Source organism: Bombina bombina, chromosome 3 (assembly GCF_027579735.1).
Source record: "Bombina bombina isolate aBomBom1 chromosome 3, aBomBom1.pri, whole genome shotgun sequence".
Classification (NCBI taxonomy): domain Eukaryota; kingdom Metazoa; phylum Chordata; class Amphibia; order Anura; family Bombinatoridae; genus Bombina; species Bombina bombina.
The window spans coordinates 983,704,096-983,720,357 of NC_069501.1; the positions used below are offsets into that span (position 1 = coordinate 983,704,096).

General features: G+C 40.0%; 1 protein-coding gene across 1 annotated transcript in view; it reads right to left on the reverse strand.

Annotated features, from left to right (window-relative positions):
* CD63 (CD63 molecule) overlaps positions 1–14,845 on the reverse strand; it is a gene marked incomplete at its 5' end in the record, with an annotated part of 33,819 nt that extends 18,974 nt beyond the window's left edge. The window contains 5 exons of the mRNA XM_053708091.1: positions 2,940–3,023; positions 3,510–3,653; positions 4,307–4,402; positions 14,221–14,295; positions 14,636–14,845. Coding sequence (XP_053564066.1) covers positions 2,940–3,023; positions 3,510–3,653; positions 4,307–4,402; positions 14,221–14,295; positions 14,636–14,845 — 609 coding nt within the window. The remainder of the gene's footprint in view (positions 1–2,939; positions 3,024–3,509; positions 3,654–4,306; positions 4,403–14,220; positions 14,296–14,635) is intronic.
* Positions 14,846–16,262: the final 1,417 nt, after the last annotated feature.

Sequence of the window (16,262 nt, forward strand, 5' to 3'; positions counted from 1 at the left end):
ACCATAGCTTGGAGTGTCACAGAAAATAAGACTTACTTACCCCAGGACACTCATCTACATATAGCAGATAGCCAAACCAGTACTGAAACGAGAATCAGCAGAGGTAATGGTATATATAAGAGTATATCGTCGATCTGAAAAGGGAGGTAAGAGATGAATCTCTACGACCGATAACAGAGAACCTATGAAATAGACCCCGTAGAAGGAGATCACTGCATTCAAATAGGCAATACTCTCCTCACATCCCTCTGACATTCACTGCACGCTGAGAGGAAAACCGGGCTCCAACTTGCTGCGGAGCGCATATCAACGTAGAATCTAGCACAAACTTACTTCACCACCTCCATCGGAGGCAAAGTTTGTAAAACTGAATTGTGGGTGTGGTGAGGGGTGTATTTATAGGCATTTTGAGGTTTGGGAAACTTTGCCCCTCCTGGTAGGAATGTATATCCCATACGTCACTAGCTCATGGACTCTTGCTAATTACATGAAAGAAACAAAAACACATACTATGCAAAGTTAAATTTAAAGCAACTTAAAAAAAAATAATAACTAAATAAAACACATGTACAGGTGCACAATGAAGGTTCAGGTACATACCTCAAAGCACCACCGTTCATTGTGCTTACCTTAACTGCAGCAACTTCCAGTAGACAAGCCCATTGTACACAGTGCAAGCAGGTTGCCAAGGATCTAAGTTTAGCAACAGCATCTCAACACAGGGTATTGGACAAGTCCACATTTCCCCTGGGGAGGGCTGTAGATCCACAAGGCACACTGTAGACCAGAGAATTGGTGGACAAGTCCACATTTCACCTGGGAAGCCTGCAACATTTCTTTACCGAGTAAAGACCTCCACTGCTTTGCTGAAAACTCCTCGTCTAATGACAGGTTACTGCACAGAGGATTCAGACCTCAGATCAGTTAGATTCCCATTTTAAACAATGAATAGATCTTGCACTTCTTTCACCTCACTCATCAAGGAGACAAAAGAAAATTACTGAGTACTATGGGGAAGTGGGAGGGATTTAAAGTTCTGATGTCTCTGGCCTCCTCTTAGTGGTCAGGAGGGGAATATTCCCACATGTGATGAGTTGTTTGCTCTCACCATCTAATAAAAGAAAGATGCATGTAACCACACAATATTTGCAAACTGCTCTAAAAATATTTATTAAATCCAAAAAAGTGAAATTGCATAAAAATATGCATCTCCTTTAAGGTTAGAGACATGCACGTCCACAAGGAGAACAAAATACAGGGGGGGGGGGGGGAAGAAATGTAATGCCCTTTTTGCCCCCTTGAATGTAGCTCCTGTTTAGAAAAAGCAGCACAATACATTCTGGAATACGTAGTTGACTATTTCACTCAATATTGTGAGTCTGCACTCTAGTCGCCCCAGAGGCAGAACTTTTTTCTGCGATGAGATTTTTTTTAGCGAAAATTTTTCTGCAGGTCATTTTTAAATAAAATTCAATTTTAAATTAGGCAGTTACAATAAGGCACCAGTTCAATTGCAATGTGTTGGTTAACTGAAGAATAAAGCCATTTTTAATGTTTTATAATATAGTGCAGTAGTTGAAAATTGCATTGCAAGTTAGCTGCATACAAAAAAAGAAATTTTAAAATGTCTCTTTAAAAATCTGTTTCCTTTTCTCTCGGTCTAACATAGAAATGAAGTAATAAAAAGATGCAGTGCTCTTACATTCATAATAAACAGTTTTGCAGACAGGGAAAGGCTAGGGGGCGGGTTTGAAAAAATCTCTTAGAGCCAGTCAAAAAGCAATGCACTGTGGTATTGCAGCGCTACTGCACATTTGACTGCTTAATTCAAACAGAGCTTTGCCCTGGATGCCCTGTGTTAAGGAAAATTTACACAGTGCAGCCAGAGCACAGCTCTGTTTGAAGAGAACTGTCTAATGTGGAGCAGCACTACAAAGTTTAAGAACTAACAGTTCCTGCATGTGTCCTGTTCTTTCTGCAGACATGCTGCATTTTCTGCGATGACATCTCCCATCACTGTATGTTCTGCCTCGGGGCTAGTCGCCATAATGTACTGTACAGTGGTGGGGAGTGAGCTTCCTGGAAGGCAGAAAATTTTGCACAAGGTCACGCTCCTCTATGCAGAGTTGTGTCCCAGACACTGGGGAAAGGCAGCTGTGAGTATTGTATGACCCTTTACACAGGTTTATATATTTATTTGTATGGTCAGACCTTCTGCACAAGTGGTAGTAGGGGAAGGTGTGCACTGTACCAATGATCTTAAACTCTGTGCCAGGAAATATATACACATATACATCACTATAGTTTACTAGTCAGGGGTTAAAAGCTACTAGCCCAGAAGGAAAAAAAGGTTAGTAGTCCAATTAATGTTAAAAAAAAAAAAAAAAAAAAAAAGTAGTCAGATGCAATTTCTAAGTTGTCTGGGGCCAATGGAAATGTCAAGATGTATGTGACCATCTAAATAAGTACAACTATAGGCTCCTTATATTTTCACTTATAAGTAGTCTGGATAAAGAGATTCATTTTATTACACCAAAAGTATAAAAATGTGTTATAAAAAGTTTAGAAAATCATGACACCAAAAAATGTATAGTGTACTAGTAATCCTTTTCCTGGGACTAGTAGCATTTTGGGATATATTTTGTCTGGGCATATATTTCATTTTTTGACACCCAACACCCCGCCCCCCCATCGAAAAATTTCTGTGGATGCCCATGGTTAGAGAATATTTATATGTACCACACAGTGACTCCAAATAATGCTTTACTATCTTCTCTCTAGGTAACTATTAGCAGAGACCACACATCCAGTAACCCATATAAAAATTACATCACAGGACTGTCAATGATTCTTTGTAGAAAAGTATTGCATTTAAACACATCATATACCAGAAATTGTCTACATATATTCTTTATTAGGGACGTGGAACACATTCTTACTTCAAAGAAGGCAATCCCGAGAGCAACTCCTGCCACAATGGCTACATTATTCTTAATCCAGGCCTGCACCCCCTCAACACATCCCTGCAGAAAAGAAATGAAATCAGTGTAAAACACCAGAAATGTATTCACCTCCTCAGCTGACAGGAGAATGCAATGCAAGTTGTCCATTGTAGCTAAGCATATTTATTCACACATTTATTGGAGGGGGGGAAATTGGGTGACAAAACTACTAATCACAGAAATGGAGGTTCTCTCTTGGTGTCCTTACATACAAGCATCTTAAAAATTACTTGGTTGGATTTAATTTCCTGCTACAGTTGGCTTTTAGCACCAATTGTTTTGTTTAGACCTATACCATTTTGTCAAGCCCTACTTTGGAATGATATCTCCTCTCACTTGGTAAATATCAGATCAGAAGACCAATTCCAGATGATCGGCAAGAAGTGAACTCTTAATGCAGATACTAAATAGGCTGACAAACTCAGGGGGGAAAAAAAAAATGATGGCACCCTCCCTTACCAGAAGAAAGATTGAAAAGAATGAATGATTTATTGCAGGTGAAAATACCTTTGTGTATATATCAGCATCTTTAGGATTCTTTCCACAGCCGAGTGTGATGTTTTTACAGCAACTATCTGGTACATTAGTAGTTCCATTGAATATAGAATAGGATTTCCAGTCAGTAGAGCTGTTGGCACCACAGCATTTAAACTAAAAAGCAAAAATACAGTGTTTAAGTATGAAATGCACAGACACCCCCACACCAAAAAAACCCACAACAAACTACCTTTTTGTAGATTTAACGTACCCATGTAGGTTTTATAAAATGCAAATGCTAAATGTGATAGTAAGGTTTAGAACAGAGGTTTAGAACAGAGAAGTGCAGGTTCCCACATCCTTAAAAAGGGACATTAAAGCCAAAATTTCTTTTATGATTTAGGTAGAACATAAAATTTTAATCAACTTTCCAGTTTACTTCTATTATCAAATTTGCTCCATTCTTTTGGTATCATTTGTTGAAGGAGCAGCAATGCACTACTGGTTGATAACTGAACACATTGGTGAGCAAATGACAATCTGTATATATGCGGCCACCAATCAGCAGCTAGAACCTAGGTTCTTTGCTGCTTCTGACAAGCTTTTCAGCAAAGGATAACAAGAGAAGAAAGCAAATTAAATAGAAGTAAATTGGAAAGTTGTTTAAAATTGTATGTTCTGTCTGAAACATGAATGTCTAATTAGGACTTTACTGTCTCTTTAATAATACAGAAAGGCATATCTGCTGGCTTGATCTTCTTTGTTTAGCTCAAGATCCATTAGTAAAAAAGGTAAAACTCACTTGAGCAAGGAACAAAATTACTCACATCTCTCTGCAAAGTGTCAATACCATCAGCTGCCTCTTTGGTTTTGTTATAATCCTTCATACCATCCCTGAAGGACTGATCAAAAGCTGTTCGAACCTATAAATCAAACAAATAGAAAGTAGAGGAAGATTATATGAAATTATGTAAACAAAAAGGAGTATATAGTTTACCAGTGTCAGAATGCAATACTTAAAGTGAATGTAAAAGTTTAACAAACTAAAGTATGGAGAGTCCACGACTTCATTCCAATTACTAGTAGGATATTCACCTCCTGGCAAGCAGGAGGCGGCAAAGAGCACCCCAGCAGAGCTGTTAAGCGTCTTTCCTTACCCATAACCCCCAGTCATTCTTTGCCTCTGTGACGGAAGGACGGCGAAGATGAGTGTCTGAGAAGATTTAATCCTTTTATGGGTACTTTTTCCTGCAAGCAATAACTGGGGGCAAGCTGTGTCCATGTCAATCTCTTTAGTAAGAGTAATGGTGGCTTTTAGCAGTTAGAAGGCGGCGAGGTGGTCCTTGCTTTACTTCAAACACAATTGCTACCCCGTTGTAGAAAGAGTTAGTTACTCGGTTGTCTTTGTCTACAGGTCCCTGATAGAGAGTGGATATCTGTCACACCTTAGTAGCTGTCTCCTCAGGTAAGTGCCTTTGCCTTCTAGGTACTGAAGGTTTGCACATTAACCCTTTGAGTGCTAAGCACTTTTCTACCTAGGTACTAAGCTGATCCAGGTTTTTTTTTGTTTGTTTTTTATTTTTTTTATTTATTATTATTTTTTACAGATCCCCAATACTTCCACAGTTGGAAAGGTTAGTCCATTACCTTTCCAACGGTGGGTCTTGGGGGTCTTTAGCTGCTTAGATGCCTGAGTTAAAGGCTTCTAAGCAGCATGCCCCCTTTCCCTATTCTTGTCATTGTCTATTTTAAATAAAGTTGTGCAGTGACAACACATTGTGAGTGACCTCACAGAGCAAAACGTGAAGCCCCGGCGATGCCTGTCACTATACAGGCTCGATCGCCGGGGTAGCAGCGGGTGGGAGCCCCCAGATCTCCCTTAAGGTGGGGGTGTGCTAGCGATGGCTCTGAGTGAGAAACTGACGGCTCAGAGCCGTCGTTAACACTGAAAGGGTTAGGGGTTAAATCCTCTATAGGATCTTATTGGGACTATGCTTATTCATTTTATTGAGGGTACAATAATGGGGCAGTTTGCAGGCACTTATGTATGTGAGAATCTGATAACAAAGGAGACTTAGGGGTTAATATTTTTTCCTTGTTTGGAGAAATAGGATCTCTTGTGACTTGCTGAAGGGTTAATAAGGGGGTTTAAAATGTTCTTTTTCCGAAAAGAAGAAACGGTACTATTGTTAGGAACAAATGCTTTTTTTTTTTTTTTTTTTAATAGGATCGCTAGAAACCTGCGCTTTTTACTGTTGCGCAGTTTTTAAATAGCTGCTCACGCGACTCTCTGCTCTTCCATATAATACGCAGAGCGGCTGTGCGTTAGACGATCGGATCATCTTGGCAGAAGATAGAGTTCTGATGCCGACTTGAGAGTCCCTGTCATGATCCGGTATACATGCGCTCAGGACACAGACCCTCGGGGCAGTGGTAGGGATTTGGAGACACTGACCCCTGACCCAGGGAAGAGTATCCTGGACGTGGATAGATGATATTCTGTGATTCATAGTTGCTAGAAGTTATTGTAGAATAAATGGAGAGTGCAACATTTGTATACAATATATTCTGACTTCACTGTGACTTATAGATAGTTAATAGGAGTAGCTGCAGGATTCAATGAGAGAAAAATATAGCAATGTGGAATGTTCAGGCTTCAGAGTAAACTGGTAAAAGATTGACACTTAGATGCAAACTAAGGTTTGTTGCAGGTTTATAGTACATAATATTATATAGAGCTGTATGTCAGAATTAAACAGCAACACAGGTGATAATCAAGTTGCAAGTTTAAAAAGGCATCAATTACTGTTTGTGCATATATTGGAGAATCACATGAAAGCTTTTAACTGAACACATAGATGCAGAGTTCTGAATATGTTAACATATTTGTAGAAGGATATTTCAGCTATGACAACTTGTTGCAGAGAATAGTTATAAAGTTCTGAGTAAGATGCCGTTATAATTAGAGTGCGATGATAACCAAAAGTATGCTTGATTTATTATAAAGTTCAGAGTTTGTTAAGTAGAAGTGTCCAGGAAACAGAAATGGAATTATTTGGATACTTGCGATTTGATGATTTTAGGCATAATAGAAAAGGCTGTAGTTTCAATAAGTTGGTAAATTCATGCAAGAAAACAGTAACAGACCTCTGTTAAGGATCAAAGTTAATGGAAAGCACATTAGGCCTGAGAAGACTTAAAATGAGGCTGAGGAAATCAGGTGCATGAATGATTAATCAGGCAGGCAAACTGAATGCAAATACTGCCCAAACCAGCATGATTATCAGAAGCAGGGAAGGCAGTCTTAAAAGGGACAGTGATATTAGGCTGAGATATGTTACAGTCCCTCATCCTATTTCTAATGGCAGCTTCTGGGCCGGTTACGGTAGGACACCTCAGTCAGACTGAGGGTTGGAGAGGTTTTATCTGTACCCAAAAATTGCATGCGTTTAGCTATATATCGCTCTCAGGGATTAGTCTATATTTTATTTAAGTGACCTGTTACATTTAAAATCTTTATTTTCATTATTATTGGGAACCTGGTTCAGTTATAGGCATAGAACATGATTTTTCTGTTTCTTTGGCCAAATGTTTACTATGTTTAGAGGCTCAAATTGTCCTACCTATGCAATTTTATTCCTCATGTTTATCTAAAGCTTTGAAATTTAAAGACAAATTACTCCCTTCTGAGCCAATTGTCTCTCAGGATAATGCTGTTCAGGATATGCCACAGCTTTCTTCTCAAACATTCCAAGCCTTAATGGTTTCACATACAGTGCCTTGCGGGTCCTCTCATCCTCCTGGGGGTGTTTATTTGCCAGGAGATTTTGCTGGTCGACCTTTCCCATATGTCTGAGGATACCTCAGTAGCTTCTGAGGGTGAGATCTCAGACTGACATAATAGGGGAAAATTCTGCAGAATCTGAAGTTAATTTCAGGTTAAAGCTTGAGCACCTCCGATTGCTTTTAAAAAAGGTACTAGCTACCTTGGACGACTCCGAACCTTCTGTTGTCACCTCTAAAAAGTCAATTAAACTTAGAGTATGATACTCCCTCATCTGTGGAAGTTTTTCCTGTCCCAGACAAAATGTCAGAAGTTATAGCTCAGGAATGGTTTAAGCCAGGGATTCCTTTTTCTCCTTCCCCGGTTTTTTTTTTCCCTGTTCCAGACGCCATTTGTGACTCGTGGCGCCTAAAAAGGTAGAAGGAGCTATTGCTACTCTAGCTAAAAGAACTACTATTCCAATAGAGCAGGGGTATCAAACTCAATGTATCTGGGGGCCACTGTCCAAGTTTTCTTCGCCCATGGGGGCTGCTTGAACTGAGTAAGTGATAGATATACTAGGAAATGCAAGTGACGTTTACCCAAGTAGTAGTGCATGGCAGGAGTTGTGGCCCACAACAGACATACACAGTTGTCTATATTTATCTTGTGAGTGCCAAGTGAAGTGATCATTCTGGAACTGTAACAATAAAAAAAAAATGACATTTATCCAAGCAGTGCATGGTGAAATTCTACACTGGACTCTTGTCTTTATATTTATCTTTTAAGTGCCAATTTATATCATCAACCAGTAAGACCTCTTAGAACTCTAAAACAAATTGACAGCGCAAATTAATGGTTGACCCTAAACAAGGGAGGGCCACATGAAATGATCTTGGGGGGCCACATATGGCCCCAGGGCCTGTACTTTGAGACCACTGCAATAGAGGATAGTTCTTTCAAGGATCCCATGGATAAGAAGCTGGAAGCTCACAAAAAAAAAAAATAAAAAAAAAAATAAACACAGACACGTATATTCATCAGTGGCAACCTGCTGCAAGTATTGCTACTGTTGCGGGAGCAGCATCTTATTGGTGCGATGCTTTATCTGAGATGATTTCACAAGAGACTATTATAGAGGAGATCCAAGATAGGATCAAGGCTCTTAATCAGGCCAATACTTTTATCTGTGATGCCAACATGCAAGCGATTAGGCAGGAAGCCACAAAATGTCTAGCTTTGCTTTTCTTTGTGGCTAAAATCTTGGTTGGCTGATGTAACTTCCAAGTCTAAGATTTTATCTTTACCTAATAAGAGTAAGACATTATTTGGCCCTGGTCTGTAAGAGATCATTTCTGAAATTATGGGTGGAAAGGGATCTTTTCTACCTCAGGACAAGAAAAAGAGACCTAAGGTCGCCAGAATTCAAATTTTCGTTTCTTTCGTAATTTCAAAGGACAGAAGTCTTCCCCTCCCTCTTCCAAGCCAGAGCAACCCAAGACCTCATGGAGGTCCAGTCAGTTTTGGAATAAGGGGGAAGCAATCCAAGAACCCTTCCACTGATTCTAAATCAGCATGAAGGAATGGCCCCCGGTCCTGTCCTAGACCAGGTAGGGGGCATACTTTCCCTTTTTCGTCAAGCTTGGATGCGAGATGTACCAGAACCTTGGGCTGTGGACATAGTATCCTAAGGTTACTGAAAAGGTTTCAAGACTTGCCCTCCCAGGGGCAGATAGATCCTCTTAAGATTAACTGCAGATCAGGTAAAGAGAGAGGCCTTCTTAAACTGCGTAAAAGACCTTTCTTCCCTGGGAGTGATTGTTCCTGTAAAGGAACAGGGTCAAGGATTCTATTCAAATCTCTTTACGGTTGCCAAAAAGGAGGGAACTTTCCGTCCCATTTTAGACCTAAAGTGCCTCAAATTCCTAAGGGTTCCGTCCTTCAAAATGGAAACCATTCAGTCCATTTTTCCCTTGGCCCAAGAAGGTCAATTCATGACAACCATAGACCTAAAGGACTCATTCACAGGGATCATTTCCAGTTTGTTGCACTTCCGTTTGGCCTTGCCACAGTTCCCAGAATTTTCACAAAGGTTCTGTTGGCAGTGGTCAGATCTCGGGGAATTGCGGTGGTGCCTTACCTAGACGACATCTTGGTCCAGGCATCATCTTTTCAACTAGCAAAATCTCACACAGATATGTCTTTTCTACAAACCCACAGTTGGAAAGTGAATCTGGAAGAGAGTGCTCTTGTTCCAGTTACAAGAGTGTGTTTCCTAGGGACAATCAGCTTCCCTGACCATGAATCTTTTCCTGACGGACGTCAGAAAATGCAAACTTCTTGCCTTTCTCTCCAGTCTGCTATTCGGCCTTCAGTGGCTCAATGCATGGAAGGTGATACATTGCTTCCATGGACAACATTCCTTTTGCATGCTCAGTCAATGGAACAGAGACCATTCAGATCGCAGAGGAAAGATCTGGATACACTAACAAGAGATTTTCACTTGTGGTGGATTTCACAGGACCACCTGTCTCGTGCACTTGCTTCCCGAGACCTTCCTGGGTGATTGTGACCACAGATGCCAGTCTGTTAGCCTGGGGAGCAGTTTGGGAATCATTAAGAGCTCAGGGTTTGTGGACTCAGGAAGAGTCTTCTCTTCCCATAAACATCTTAGCACAATCTTCAAGGCCTTGACAGATTGGCCTCAATTGTCTTTAGTCCGGTTTATCAGATTCCAGTCAGACATCACCTCGTGGCTTACATCAACCACCAAGGAGGAACTCAGTTCTTTAGCAATGAAGGAGGTGACTCAAATTCTTCAGTGGGCGGAAGCTCACGATTGTCTGTCTGCCATCCACATTCCAAAAGTGGACAACTGGGAGGCGGATTTTCTGAGTAGACAGATCTTCCATCCTGGGGAGTGGGCTCTCCACCCGGAAGTATTCTCAAAAATAATTCAGGTGGGGGGTGCAGGAGTTGGACCTAATGGCATCACGCCAAGCTTCCAAAGTACGGTTCAAGGTAGAGATCCTAAAACTGCTCTGGCGATTCCTTGGAACTTCAATCTGGCATACCTGGTTCCTCCGTTTGATATGAGCAATGACTTGTGGAAGGAGAGCAAACGAGAGCATTTGTGATCTTAATAGCTCCATCATGGCCTTGCAGGATCTAGTGAAGATGTCATCTCTTCCACCTTGGAGGTTACCTCTGAGGAAGGACCTTCTACTTCAGGGTCCCTCTTCCTCCATCCAAATCTAGATTCTCTGAAGCTGACTGCTTGGAGATTGAACGCCTAATTTTATTTAGGCATGGTTTTTCTGAGGCGGTCATAGATACCATGCTTTAGGCTCGTAAACCTGTTACTCGCAAGATTTACCATAAAAGGTATGGCCTAAATACCTTTATTGGTGCAAATCTATGGGTTTTTCTTGGAGTCGGGTGAGGATCACCCGCATTTTGTCTTTTCTTCAGGATGGCCTGGAGAAAGGTTCGTCAGTCAGAACTCTGAAGGGTCAGATTTCTGCACCGTCTATTCTTTTGCACAAACGTCTGGCAGATTTACCAGGTGTTCAATATTTTGTTCAGGCCCTGGTCAGAATCAGGCCTGTGTTTAAACCTGTTGCTTGGAGCCTTAACCTTGTTCTTAAAGTTTTGCAACAGGCTCCGTTCGAGCCGATGCATTCTGTAAATATGAAATTGTTATCTTGGAAGATTTTGTTTCTCCTTGCTATTTCTTCCGCTCGCAGAGTTTGAGCTTTCGGCTCTGCAGTGCTATTCCCCTTAAGTTATTTTTTATGCCGATAAGGCGGTCCTTCATACTAAGATGGTATTTCTTCCTAAGGTTGTGTCGGATTGCAATATTAATCAGGAAATTTTTGTTCCCTTTTATCCCAATTCTTCTCAGAAGGAACGTTTTTTGCATAACTTGAATGTTGTGCACGCTCTAAATTTGTTTTAACTTCAAGCAACTAAAGATTTTCAACAATCTTCTGCCATGTGCTCTGGTAAGCGTAAAGGTCAGAAAGCCAATTCTACTACCCTTTCTCACTGGTTTAGAAGTGTTATCCGATTAGCCTATGAGACAGCTGGACAGCAGTCTCCTGAGAGAATTACAGCTCATTCCACTAGGGCTGTCTCTTCTTCCTGGGCTTTAAAAAATGAAGCTTCTGTGGAGCAAACTTGTAAGGTCCTCTTTGCATACCTTTTCCAAATTCTATAAATTTGATACTTTTGCCTCGGCTGAGGCTTCTTTTGGGAGAACATTTCAAGCAGTGGTGCCTTCTGTTTAGATCCGCCTATCTTGTACTCCCTTCCTGTTCATTCTGTGTCCTCTAGCTTGGGTATTGGTTCTCACTAGATATTGAATGAAGTCGTAGACTCTACATGCCATAGGAAAAGAAAATGTAGGCTTACCTGATAAACTGATTTCTTTCCGGGCATGCAGAGTCCACAACCCGCCCATATTTCAATTAAAATGAACAGTCAGTACGAATTAGCACTCCTGCATTAGTAGCCAAATACTGTAATCTTCCTTGATTTAGAGGAGTAGGTGCTCAAACCTTCAGAGCCCCCCCTAAGAAAAATCACAAAAGGAAGGTAGCACTCCCAAATTGGAAACCTTTATTGATAGAGCAACGTTTTGGGGCTTCCTGTCCCTTTCTCAAGCTAACACATACTAACAGATTGTGGCAATTTATACACAACAAATACAAAGGGTGACCAATCCTCACGGCGTCATAGGGTCATATGCTTGAATTACAGTACCATGACATCAGCAAACAATTAACATTTTCTATAATTTAACCCTAGATAGCCTGAATGAAAAGGCTACACCCTGAAAAACAGAAAGCAGCACATTAAATAAGGGAATTCTAATCTGTATAGTAACCTCTACTGTCTATAGAAACATACATACATCAAAGTCCAATAATAAGCACTCTCTGGATTTACACACAGCAAATTTAATAGGCAGTGACGTTTCGAGGCATTCACCCCTTCCTCAGACAACCAAAATTGTGATACAAACAGTGTTATATACCCAATAATCCCCTCCCCCTCCATATATATGAACAGAGTATAACATCTTATATAAGGGGCATAAGGTCAAATTCCCTATTTAGTCCCCTAGGGGCCATGGTATCCAAAAGCCATATCCACTTAGCTTCCCTATATACTAGGTCCCTAATCCCATCTTCTCCCCTCAGTCTCTTTTTGACATGGTCTATGACCCTAAACCTAAGCCGATTAGCCTGATGGCCTTCTTCTAAAAAAAATAGGAGGGAACTGATGTTGGATTTGTGTGGTGTTGGCACACACGGTCCTTATTACCCAAACACCCGGTAATTCCAGTGTTCTATGCAATGCTGAAGATCCATAAAAGTCTGGTGGATCCCCCTGGACAGACAATTGTGGCTGGGATTGGTTCCCTGTCGAGTCCTACTGCTCAATTTTTAGTTAAGGTACTTTCTCCCCTGGTGGCCAAAGGAAAGTCCTATATTAAGGACACTATGGACTTCATTGACAAGATTCAACAGTTTGATAATCGGGGGGGGGGGGGGGGGTTATGCGCTTAAGTGTCCCTGTGGCCTCATATGTAGGGGAAACTACCCAATAAGTTAAGGAATGTGTGTGCCAACACAAATCCAATATCAGAAATGATAAAATGGCCCATCTCCCAGTTCCCTCCCATTTTTTAGAAAAAGGCCATCAGGCCAATCAGCTTAGGTTTATGGTCAGACCATGTCAAAAAGACTGAGGGGAGGAGATAGGATTAGGGACCTACTATATAGGGAAGCTAAGTGGATATGGCTTTTGGATACGATGGCCCCTAGTGGACTAAATAGGAAATGTGACCTTATGCCCCTTTATAGAATATATATGAACACAGTATAATATTTTATATGACAGTAGAGGTTACTAAACAGATTAAAATTCCCTTATTGTGCTGCTTTCTATGTTTTCAGGGTGTATCCTTTTCATTCATGCTATCTAGGGTTAAATTAGAGAAAATGTTAATTGTTTGCTGATGTCATAGTGATGTAATTTAAGCACATGAGCCTATGAAGTCGTGAGGATTGGTCACCCTTTGTATGTGTTGTGTATAAATTGCCACAATCTGTTAGTATGCGTTAGCTTGAGAAAGGGACAGGAAGCCCCGAAACATTGCGCTATCTATAAAGGTTTCCAATTTGGGAGTGGCACCTACCTTATTTCAATTAAGACAGCAGTTATTTTATGTAAACCTCAGGCACCTCTATACCCTTGTGTTAATTTCTTCTCCATTTCCCTTCAGCCAAATGGCTGGGGGTTATAGGTAAGGGAAGTGACACTTAACAGCTCTGCTGGGGTGCTCTTTGCCTCCTCCTGCTGGCCAGGAGGTTAATATCCCACTAGTAATTGGATATTCGTACCCGGAAAGAAATTTATCAGGTAAGCATAAATTTTCTTTTTAGCATTAGTGAAATCATGCTAGGTATTTAACTGCCACAAAGTTAAAAAGTATCAAGAATTGCTGGTCCCGAGCAGAAACAGAAACTAGCACTATTGATTATTAAAAGACTTTCTGCCAGAAAAATGGATCCCCAAGCTGTATAAATCAGTATTTAAAATCTTATTTCCACAGAACCCTTGTACACACAGATCAGATGAAAAAGTGTTTCATGCACTGCAGCTGTGATTTACTTAGAGCTCTCTCCCTAAGTTTCTGGATCCCAAATCTGTACATCTGAGTGTGTAAGCCTCAGCTTGTGTTAGATATTAAGGGATAGATTTATCAAGGAGGTGAATGCCCCCATCGCATTTGAGCCTGCAGCTGATATTAGTCAAGCAGTGGTTTTAAACTGCCGCTTCCTAATTCTATATGTTTAATTCATATGCAGGTCAGTAAATGTTAGTGTTATGTCCCAATGGGTAGTTAAGTTGCAAGTTATACTGGAGAGAGCAGATGAAAAATAGTTTACACACACACGCGAACCTTACCTGATCCTTGAAAACATATCCAGCGATGGCAGCAGCAATCTCTACCAAGAATATCAGGACAAGCAGTACTGCAAACTTAAGTTTTAATAAAAGAGCATAAATATAGACACTGCCAAAGCCAACCTGGCTTATTTATTTTACGCATGTAACTAAAAACCAGCATGGTGGTAGGTTATGAACTGTCTGGGAAACTGCTTTTAGGACATAGATTTTTATAGCTCTCCTAATACATTGTTCTAATAAAAGAATTTTTGTTTTTATTTCAATATATTTCAGAACAGAAACAGATCGATCGTCATGCCTTAGCCTGCACTGCTCAAATCAAACTGATCATGCATTAGCCTGCACCGCAGAACGCAAACTGATCGCCATGCATTAGCCTGAACTGTCATGCCAGATATCCACCCCATCTTACCGTTGTCACCATGCAGTAGTTCTCCTTAACCGCACCACAGCATCCAAAGAAAGAGATGAAAAAGATGATAACTCCAACAGCAATGATTACTATAGGAGCACCAGAAGAGGCGACATTTTTAATAACTATAGTGCTGTTAAGCTGGATCTGCAAGTAGATACCCAATCCTATAAGAGCAATGCCACATAGCTGTAGAGAGAAGGGGAAAAAAATTAATTAGATTGTACACAAGACACTGCAGGGTGTTGAACAGTTGTGCAATTTAACTATACATAAGTTTAGTCTGCAAAGCACATTCAATTGTTACAGAAACATGTGTAATGCATCAGGCAAAGCTTTTTCCTACAGGAAGTTGGGGGGGGGGGGGAAAGGTACTGTGTACAGGTTCCTTATACATTTAAAAAAATATATATACACACGTATTTAAATGCATATACCAGAATTAATTGTGCACTTCATGCAAAGAGCTTTAATAACCCAGTGCACAATCTCTTATTGATTATTATTCACTTGATATCCTTTATTGGAAAAAGTTAGCTCATTTCCAGTAAAGCATACTATATAGTAAGTGAAATAAACACTGATACCTAGAAAGGTGAGCCCTATGTTGCTCTTCTGCACTGCTGCAATATTGTCGCTCATCCAAATTGCAACATATTTAGCAGCTGGCTACACATTCCATTCATCTGCTTCCAGCTCAAAAAAAAAAAAAAAAAAGTTATGACTTCTTGTTTAGCAGTTTCTAAAGACAGACGTCCTCACACATAACGGAGCACAGCGCATCATGGTGTGGGTCTAGGGATCAGAGAAACCGAAGTGTGCAGCTTAATTAGACTTTTAGATAAATGCACCTGCTATCTGTGCTATTTCCTCCATGTGAAGCTCCTAAATTTTCCAGATGGTTCAACAAGTTTTTGTCAAGCCCTAGCAAGGTTTATAGCAATAATATCTCTCTCATACATTATATAGCTATATATCTCATAAAAACACTCCCAAGTTTAACTCTCCAGTGTTCTCCACAGAGAATGTGCAGTGTCCTATTATACAATATTATAACATTTTCTGTTACTTAAGTTAAATTAAGCAATTTTCAAGTTGTACTTATATAAAAGGACATGAAACCCAAATTTTTTTCTTTCGTAATTTAGAAGAGTATGCAATTTTAAACAACTTTCTAATTTACTTCTATTATCTAATTTGCTTAATTCTCTTGACATACTTTGCTGAAAAGCATATCTAGATAGGCTCAGTAGCTGCCGATTGGTTGCTGCACATAGATGCCTTGTGTGATTGGCTCCCCCATATGCATTGCTATTTCTTCAATAAAGGATATCTAAAGAATGAAGCAAATTAGATAATAGAAGTAAATTGGAATGTTTAAAATTTTATTTTCTACTTGAATCATGAAAGAAAAATTTTGGGTTTAGTGTCCCTTTAAGTAACATAAGTATTAAATATGTGCAAAAAAAAAAAAAAAACTTAAATTAAGCTATTTTTAGCTTAATATTGGTTACAATTTAGCTGTGATCACTAAAATAAAGAATATGGAAATTAAAAAAAAAAAAAAAAAAATATCCACACATCTCTATATCTATCCTATCCCCATATCTAATGCTCACTCTTTAAC